The sequence below is a fragment of the Mercenaria mercenaria genome, chromosome 3 (assembly GCF_021730395.1).
Source record: "Mercenaria mercenaria strain notata chromosome 3, MADL_Memer_1, whole genome shotgun sequence".
NCBI lineage: Eukaryota > Metazoa > Mollusca > Bivalvia > Venerida > Veneridae > Mercenaria > Mercenaria mercenaria.
The window spans coordinates 103046950-103057361 of NC_069363.1; the positions used below are offsets into that span (position 1 = coordinate 103046950).

General features: G+C 36.6%; 1 protein-coding gene across 1 annotated transcript in view; it reads right to left on the reverse strand.

Moving 5' to 3' along the window:
- Positions 1–9086, reverse strand: part of LOC123523768 (stimulated by retinoic acid gene 6 protein-like) — a 28422-nt gene extending 19336 nt beyond the window's left edge. Inside the window, exons 1-3 of the mRNA XM_053539549.1 lie at positions 8839–9086; positions 7258–7343; positions 5300–5408 (exon numbers count right to left, since the gene is read on the reverse strand). Of these exons, the coding sequence (XP_053395524.1) occupies positions 5300–5408; positions 7258–7343; positions 8839–8934 (291 nt within the window). The 5' untranslated portion in view covers positions 8935–9086. The remainder of the gene's footprint in view (positions 1–5299; positions 5409–7257; positions 7344–8838) is intronic.
- Positions 9087–10412: the final 1326 nt, after the last annotated feature.

Genomic DNA, 10412 nt, shown 5'->3' on the forward strand with positions numbered 1-10412 from the left:
TAGGCCTAGTGACCTGAATTTTGCGCATGACACTCCGTCTCGTGGTGGTGAACATTTGTGCCAAGTTATATCAAAATCCCTCTATGCATGAAGAAGAAATGCTCCGGACAAGGTTTTTATTCTTGTATCCTTTGACCTCTGAGTGTGACCTTGACCTTAGACCTTGGGACCTGGTTCTTCAGCATGACACTCCGCCTTGTAGTGGGAAACATTTGTGCCAAGATATATCAAAATCCCTCCATGCATGAAGAAGATATGCTTCGGACAAATGTTTTAAGAAAATATAATAAAGGGGAATAACTCAAAAAATGGCAAGGTAGAGTTATTGTTCTTGCACACTGAAATTTCTCCCAATTTGTTCTATCAGTGTATGAAGTTTGAAGAAAATCCCTCCAGTACTTTTGGGGTTATGCTCCGGACAAAATGTTTTAAGAAAATATGATAAAGGGAATAACTAAAAAATAGGTAAGGTAGAGTTATTGTTCTTGAACACTGCATTTTCTCCAAATGTGTTCTATCAGTGTATGCAGTTTGAAGAAAATCCCTCCAGTACTTTTGGAGTTATGCTCCGGACAAATTTTTTAAGAAAATATGATAAAGGAGAATAACTCAATAAATAGGCAAGGTAGAGTTATTGTTCTTGCACACTGCACTTTCTTCTAATGTGTTCTATCAGTGTATGAAGTTTGAAGAATATCCCTCTAGTACTTTTGGAGTTATGCTCCGGACAATTTTTTTAAGAAAATATGATAAAGGGGAATAACTCAAAAAATAGGCAAGGTAGAGTTATTGTTCTTGAACACTTCACTTCCTCCCAACGTGTCCTATCAGTGTATGAAGTTTAAAGAAAATCCCTCCAGTACTTTTGGAGTTATGCTCCGGACAAAGATCGTTGCGGACGCACGGACGGACGGACGGACGCACGCACGGAGAGCATTTCTAATATCCCCTTCTTCTTTGGCGGGGGGGATAAAAAAAACAAGAGGGACAAGATAGTCCTAGTAGCACACCATAACAGTGTAAACATGTTCAAACTAGTGATTTGATGGAGGCAACTATTCTAACCAATTTTCAGGTGACCTCTTGAGTGTAAACAAGCATTTTTTATTTGACCTAGTGACCTAGTTTTTGACCTCACATGACCAAGATTCGTACTTGTCCAAGATTTTATAAAAGCAAACATTCTGACAAAGTTTCGAGAAGATTGGAATAGAAAGTGTATACAAGCTTTTCCTTTGATTTAACATATTTACCTAGCTTTTTAACACACGCGACCCAGATTCTAAATATATAAGACTTTAGAATAACAAACATTCTGACCAAGTTTTATGAGGATTGAATCAAAAATGTCGCCCCATAGTGTAAACAAGCTTCTTCTTTGATTTTACCTGGCTTTTGACTCCACGTAACTCAGATAAAAACTCGTATACGATTTTATGCAGACAAACATTCTGATAAAGTTTCAAGCACATCAAATGAAAAATGCAACCTACGATGTTTTATTTGATTTCAATAAATTACCTAGTTTTTGACCCTAGATGACCCAGATTCAAACTTTTGCTAAAGATTATCAAGATAAATATTTTGAATAAGTTTCATGAAGATTGGGTCATAAAATAGGGTCATAAACGTGGCATCTAGAGTTTTATAAAGCTTTTTCATTAGATTTGACCAGATGATCTAGTTTTTGACCTCACATGACCCATATTCAAAATTGACCTAGAGGTCATCAAGACAATCATTCTAACCAGTTCACATGAGTTTAAAATTAAACTGTAGACTCTAGTGTTTACAATATTTTACTTTGATCTGGCCTAATGATCTAGTTTTTGACCCATATAACCCAGTTTCAAACTTGACAGAGAAATCATCAGGACCAACATTCTGACCACGTTTCGTAAAGACTGAGGCACAACTGTGGCCTCCAGAGTGTTCACATGTGTTTCCTTTGCTTTGACCAGGTGGCCTAGTTTTTAACCCTACATAACCCAGATTCCAACTTGAACTAGAGGTCATCAAGACAAATATTCTGACCAATTCTCATGAGTGTCAAACTAAAATTGTGGTCTCTAGAGTGTTAACAAGATTTTCCTTTGATCTGGCCTACTGACCCCACTTACCCAGTTTCAAACTTGACCTACCCAAAGATCATCAAGACAAATATTTTGACTAAGTTTGATAAAGATTAAGTCACAACTGTGGCCTCTAGAATGTTCACAAGCTTTGATCTGGCCTACTGACCTAGTTTTTGTTTCCACATGATCCAGTTTCAAACTTTACTTAGAGATCATCAAGACAAACATTCCGGCCCAGTTTCATAAAGATTAGGTCTCAACTGTGACCTCTAGAGTGTTCAAGTGGCAAATGTTGACGGATGACGCATGACGGACACCGACGGACACCGGACAATTACCAGTCAATGTAAATACTGCCTTGAACACGTCGTGCTCAAGTGAGCTAAAAAGAATGTCTTATTACTATATAACCTATCTGATTTCCTAACCAGTTACATCCGTCTTTTTGCATTTGTGACCAAGAGAAGGAGCTAGTGCTGCAGAGGTGGCGCTAAAAACTAGGGCTTGAGCCAGTGCACATTTAATTTCAGGGTGTCTAAGCAAACTATCCGTTTTCCATAACCTGTACTGAGCGATATTTGCTCTTCTTTTCTCTATGGAAACATGTCTTATGGCACTAGAAAATAGGGGCATCATTTGTATATAAAATATTAAATGTAAGGAGAATTCCCCATCCAACAAGAGTTTTCATGGCTAACGGATGATTAGTGTTAGATATGAAGCAATAGATATAACAAATTTGAAATTATTCTTTAATTTTTTATATTAACTGTGTTGTGTTTAAAGTAACGCTTTTAAACTTAAGTTTTGTTTGCTACGAGCCTTATTGATGGACGTTTTAGCATCTAATTACTAATACTTATGATTGAAAGTTATTGTCCAACAGGTTCGAAACATAGCAATCAAATGTTTTTTGGGATATTTATTCCCCTTTGAAATTGAATAGATATATTGGCGCCATTGTCCGCGTCCGTTTGTCTGGCGTTCTTTGTCCATAGCTGTGTATACGAAAGTCATACTGAGTTAACATAAGTTGTAGTTTATATACACTCGTAGATAACATCTCATTTAAACTGGCATAGAGTTGTAAAATTAATGGGCTTTTCCTGCGAAAAACAAGACATCATTGAGACTCTTGAATTATGATAAAAAAAAAAACAAGGAGCTGCATTCAATAAACGCTTGATACCCCGGTGGCATCCTTGTCGAAACAAAGCAATCTAAGTCCAAAACGAGGTAAAGTTCAAGGTCAAGGTCAAACTGAGGTCAGGTGATGTCTGAAGACGAGGAATTGTCACAGATTACATCTGCATTTGTACCAAGTAATTCTAGTTAGGGGTATTGATGCTAGACGAAACGGTCCCATTTGGTTAACCTCGTACGGACGGACGAACGGACGGATGAACGGACAGGACAATATCTATATGCCTCCCGCATCAGTAGATATAAGTTCCGATGTATTAAAATGGTCAGCTATGTTCTGCAGTATACTAATTTCACTACATTAGTCGATGATATGGATACACAGCCATAATGCTGAACTTTGCATCGTTTCAGTTTCAGTATGTACAACAGAGCACCGGACATGAAGCAGTTAAACATTCCATATATAACACTTGACATGAAGAAGTTGGACATACCATATACAAACATAACAATTGACATGAAGGAGTTGGATATACCATATACAAACATAACACTTGACATGAAGGAGTCGGACATACCTGACATGAAGGAGTTGGACATACCATATACAAACATAACACTTGACATGAAGGAGTTGGACATACCATATACAAACATAACACTTGACATGAAGGAGTTGGACATACCATATACAAACATAACACTTGACATGAAGGAGTTGGACATACTATATACAAACATAACACTTGACATGAAGGAGTTGGACATACCTGACATGAAGGAGTTGGACATACCATATACAAACATAACGCTTGACATGAAGGAGTTGGACATACCATATACAAACATAACACTTGACATGAAGGAGTTGGACATACCATATACAAACATAACACTTAACATGTTGGAGTCTGACGTACTAACGTACAACATAGCACTTGGCATGAATTAGTCTGATTTACTTCTAAACAACATAGCACTAGACATAATAGAGCGTGACTTACTTATGTATAACTTATGTATTACTTATGTATAACATGAAGGAGCATGACTTACTTATGTATAACTTATGTATTACTTATGTATAACATAACTATGACATAAAAGAGTTAGACATACTATATACAAACATAACACTTGTAATGAAGGCGTTTAACTTACCATGTACAATACAACGCTTGATATGAAGGAGTCTGACTTCCAATATATTACCTGACATGATAGACTTTGACTTACTTGTGAACAAGAAAACGCTTGACATGAAGGTGTCTGACTTTCCATATATTACCTGACATGATAGAAATTGACTTACTTGTGTACAACACAACACTTGACATGAAGGTGTCTGACTTCCCATATATTACCTGACATGATAGAGTTTGACTGACTTATGTACAATACAACGTTTGACATGAAGGAGTCAGCCTTCCCATATATTACCTGACATTACAGAGTATGACTTACTTGTGCTCAACACAACACTTGACATGAAGGAGTCTGACCTCATATATTACCTCACATGATAGAGTTTGACTGACTTATGTACAACACAACGCTTGACATGAAGGAGTCAGCCTTCCCATATATTACCTGACATGACAGAGTATGACTTACTTGTGCTCAACACAACGCTTAACTTGAAGGAGTCTGCCTTCCCATATATTACCTGACATGATAAAGTTTGACTGACTTATGTACAACACAACGCTTGACATGAAGGAGTCTGCCTTCCCATATATTACCTGACATGACAGAGTATGTCTTACTTGTGCTCAACACAACACTTGACATGAAGGAGTCTGACTTCCCATATATTATCTGACATGATAGAGTTTGACTTACAACACGACACTTGGCATGAAGGAGACGGACTAATCATATATAACATAAGACTTGACATGAAGGAGTCTGTATTAATTATGTACGACATAACACTTGGCATAAAGGAGTTGGACATACCATATACATGTACAAACATAACACTTGACATGAAGGAGTCTGACATACTTATGCACAGCATGACACTTGATCCAGAAGAGTTTACAATATAACCCTTGAAATGAAGGAACTGAACTTACCATGTACAACATAACACTTGACATAAAGATTGTGATCAAGATAGTTATAGGAAATCGGAAGCCTGGTACTGGTCGCATTATCTTTGACTGTATCGTTTGCTTCCAGGTTCTACAGATTGCAAAATAACAAACAAACATAATGATTAAGCAAGAACTGCAGGTGCGTTTTATTAAAATATGTTACTATACGATTTCTAAAGTTTCTGCAACCCTCTTGATCTATTGAGATAATGTTTACACTGAAAAAAACACTAAAATGCCTGTTGATAGAAGATGAAAACATTTGTAACTTTTTGTAACTTTAATTATATCTGTTTTCTGCAGTTAAATAAATAACAAAAAATGTTTAAAGATCCTTTGGAAGCATAGGACGCAGCCAAACAACACAATAGCAGACTCGGTTTGATTGAGTCTGTTCATGAGAGGTAATGAAATAGGCAACACCCATCACAATAGCAGACTCGGTTTGATTGAGTCTGTTCATGAGAGGTAATGAAATAGGCAACATCCCTCAAAATAGCAGACTCAGTGTTTGATTGAGTCTGTTCATGAGAGGTCATGAAATTGGCAACACTTTTCATAATAGCAGACGCGGTTTGATTGAGTCTGTTCATGAGAGGTAATGATATAGGCAACACCCCTCACAATAGCAGACTCGGTTTGATTGTCTGATCATGAGAGGTAATGAAATAGGCAACATCCCTCAAAATAGCAGACTCAGTGTTTGATTGAGTCTGTTCATGAGAGGTCATGAAATTGGCAACACTTTTCATAATAGCAGACGCGGTTTGATTGAGTCTGTTCATGAGAGGTAATGAAATAGGCAACATCCCTTACAATAGCAGACTCGGTTTGATTGAGTCTGTTCATAAGAGGTAATGAAATAGGTAACCTCCCTCAAAATAGCAGACTCGGTTTGATTGAGTCTGTTCATGAGAGGTCATGAAATAGGCAACACCCCACGCCCCGTAGCACCAGTTTAAATTGAATTCTATTAAAATGAAATTGAATATACTTCATCATCCCAAAGAATCGGAAACTTTAACAACACCGAATCATGAATTTGGTTGTAGTGTGCCAAATGCGTCAGTTTAACCTGAACATTAATTTAATTGTTTTTGCATAACGATGTAAAAGACTTGCAATAAATGCGTACGTGTACAAAATTAATTAAATGAACGTGTAGATGGGGTTGGTCTAATTACATTCAATGCGCTTGTTAAGCAAATAGTTTTAAAAGTACAAATATATAATTGTGAATGCGTGAGTGCGTACGTGCGAACGTGCGTACGTGCGTTGGAATAGCAACCACAATAATTATGGGGATCAAACTGACATTTTGGCTCTTTTAAAAGTCATACAATGACAGACGCTGAAACCGAGAAAGGTGTGCAATTCACAATATTTCGACAGTACATGTATTAATGGAACGGAGCTACAAAGTTATCATGAAGACCAGTGGGCAATGAGGGTAAGAAACCGAACTTATAACGTACATTTACCGTTTTGTGGTCTGTGCGATATTATCATACAGACAGACAGATTATAGAATTACTGTTCTTGGTTCTAACCACGAGCCCATTGGTATGACTTTATTCCTTATAAATCACACGAAATGAAGATCGTTACTGTGAAGAAAGGAGTAAAATATAGATTGTTCAAGATTATCGGCGTTTTTTAAGCTGTTTTATTTCTTATCATTAGGTAAAATAATATCTGCAAGTTTTTTCTATCTTTCACACAAATTTCAATTCGCATGTAAGCATTTGATTCTTCTTACTATCATCTCAAAACGAAAGCTCAGTGTTTTTCAAGGGGTAATTCATTCACCAATATTCACTTTTATCAGCATAAACGCGTAGACAAATTTTAAAAGCACTAAATTACCAGATGATTAGACATGCGTATTACATTTCAAAGAATCATAATTAATTTATAAAATGTGTCTGTATCCATACCTGTCTTTAGATTCCTTCCTGTAATTTTTGTTGACAAGATGCTTCACGTATGTTAAATGAAAACGTCTGCATAACTTCACTTGGTCCTGGAAGTATATTGGGGAAAATCAAGACTTTTAAACAAAAGTACCGATATAAATCGTTTATTATTTACAAAAATGATCAGATCAAATTCTTAATCAAATGAGCAGAAAAGAAAATCATATAAAGTAGTAGCAGACTTGAATCATTACAGTTTCGAGTTGTCAATACGAAATTACGACTTTCAACATCGTGTTTTTGACTTTCGTGAATTTGACTTTAGGGTTATGGGGTTCTGAAATAAAAATCTCGATGGTCCGAACGGAACGCCGTAATAATGCTACATAATACAAATACAGATTCTTGCATAAAAACTACTTTTTTCACTAGATCCGCCCATGTATTAACGGGAGAAAAATCGTGTGCAAACAAGGTAATTCACGTGCTGTTAATACCCGATTTTTATTTTTGAAATGCTTTCCCAGGGGCGTAAATGTAATTCTGCGCAGATTGACATCTGGTATCTGCATCTTTTTTCTTTCATAAAAACCTCTTCTTGAAGCATTAAAGATGCAATCTAAAACATAGAATGTTTTACTGTATCAGTAACTTACGCCAAATGCGCTGCCCCCAACATTGTTCGTACTCGTTTCTTCCCTTGTTTACTCCCCTTTTAGAACTCTGTGTCAATTCAGATTTTGTAGACAACCGTGAATGTTAAAGAATCGCGCGTTTACCTGTGCGATTCTTTGTTTTTAGGTATCATATTTATGATTTTGGTAAGTATCAGTCAGTATGTTTTTACCTAATTTCTCGAAGAATTTATGTAAACACTTTGGAAACTTGACACTACGCTCGTACTCATCCGTACTTCAACTGCGTGTCCGTACTCAATGTAAGTCGAATGTAAAGTTATTATTCTTGAAATTGTGATTGAGTCCACCAAATTGTGAAATGATATGAACAATTATTAATAATTTTATGTTTGTAATAACGAGAGATAAAAAATCGCTTAAAAACCTTCACAATGTGCTTTTGATAGTGTTGTTTATTTCCGGGCCCTGGATACGGATATTTAAAACATGTTTACCGTTTCCAAGAACAACTGGAATGGTAAATAAAAAATGTACCGGAATCGTCAAGTCATCACATATGAAAACAATACATAAATCGTCGTGAAATATATTTTTATGCAAGAATAGCGACAATACACGTTTGTTTTGTGTATTAACGTCTGCAGAAGCCCTTGGGATATGTTTGTGACCTCGACCTTCGGTCTCGGTCACAAACAATCCCGCGGGCTTCTGCAGACGTTAATACACAAAAAAACGTGTATTATCCCTACAATTTTATAAAGAGAATCACAATCGTTGCTACCGCGCCTTGGGATATGTTTGCGACCTCGACCTTCGGTCTCGGTCACAAACAATCCCGCGGGCTTCTGCAGACGTTAATACACAAAAAAACGTGTATTATCCCTACAATTTTATAAAGAGAATCACAATCGTTGCTACCGCGCCTGAATATGCAGTGGATACTGAATGATTTGCAGTTTTTTACCTCATGGCTGATTTTATAAACTCCTTTTTTCAGGCATTTGTAGAGCTTCCAGCAGAACTTTAACACTAACAAGAAATCACAGACTGTGACGGGCATTTCTTATATCAGAATATGGGCTGCAACTTTCACGTTCAGCTGTACCAAATTAAAATAATAAAAACAATAAGTAGCAATATTAACCGTAAAGTTACAAAGTTTGCAAAGTATACCGTTATCAAGTTTGCATTGGCCAGTCAAAATATTTCTAAAGACTTTGGTTGCTTTTGTTTGTAATTATTCATACTTAACTTTGAAAGCACTTGTACTGCTTATAATACATACAGACTTTGGTATTGGTGCGTACACTTGCTTTAATAGGAATGGAGCCAGTGTTATAGATTATTTATTGCTAAATGAGCTAAATTTCAATTTAGTTGAAAAATTTGCTGTACTATCATTTAATGAATTTAGTGACCATGCGACATTGTCATTCCACATATTATGTCCAAAAGTTGCAGTTAATACTGGAAATTATGTTAACAGTGAATATATTAAATGGAGTAACGAAGAAAAAGAACTCTATAGGTCGGGTCTAATTGAAAGGCTGATAGACATAAATAGCTTACTGGCAAACTTTGAAGATATAAACGTTATAGTTGAGTCTTTCACCACCATAATTAGAGATGTAGCAGATCCATTTTTTGTTAAAGATGTGTCAAAATCTCCTCAATTTGAAAAGAGTACAGTTGATGATAGCAGGAAATGGTTTGATTCTGAATGCAGAGAATCTAAGCGGTTGTATAGAAATGCCTTGTCAGTATATAACAAATCTATCTATAAATACTGCATGACACCCTTGCGAGTATTTTATGCAGGTGCGAGTCAGTGCATAAGAGTTTAAAAGCAGGAATGTACAGGAGAGTTAAAGTAATACATAAAGTATTTGTGAGAATTTGAGAAAAAGCTGATAGTGCTAATAAAAAGGCGAAATGTACAGTAAAAGGATTAAAAACAGCCTGGTCACTCAGAAGTCCTGGCCCAGTTTGGTTACCCCTTGCCTAAACTGGTCCAGGGTAGGTGCTTGAGCAATGTCAGCCGGCAAAGAATTCCAGAGAATGATGGTAGCCGGGTAGAAAGAGAACTTGTAATAATTACAGGGTGTTTGAATTTGCCGGAAAGATTGGGAATGCATGTGTCTAGTGAGCCGGGTAGGAGGTAAAATATAAGATGGCATTGGCACTGCAACCAGTCCATGGACAATCTTGTAAAACATCAGTAGCCTGGCATCATTTCTTCTGTTTGCAAGGGAACGCCACCCCAATTGCTTTAACATGTGTGTGACACTGCTGTAATTTGAATAGTCACTGGTGACCCATCGAGCGGCCCTGCGTTGGACCATCTCATTTAGATATAGACAGAGTAGAATTGTGTAGATTAAAATGCATTTATAAAACTGTGGTTAAAAAGAAACAGAGGGCATATAAGTTTAAGCGCTCTAGGGACTTTGAATTGTTGAAAAAATCTAAACCGCGTGATTTCTGGCGGTATTTCAGAAGCAAACAGGGCTGTAGTAATCCAAATGTACCGCTAGATGA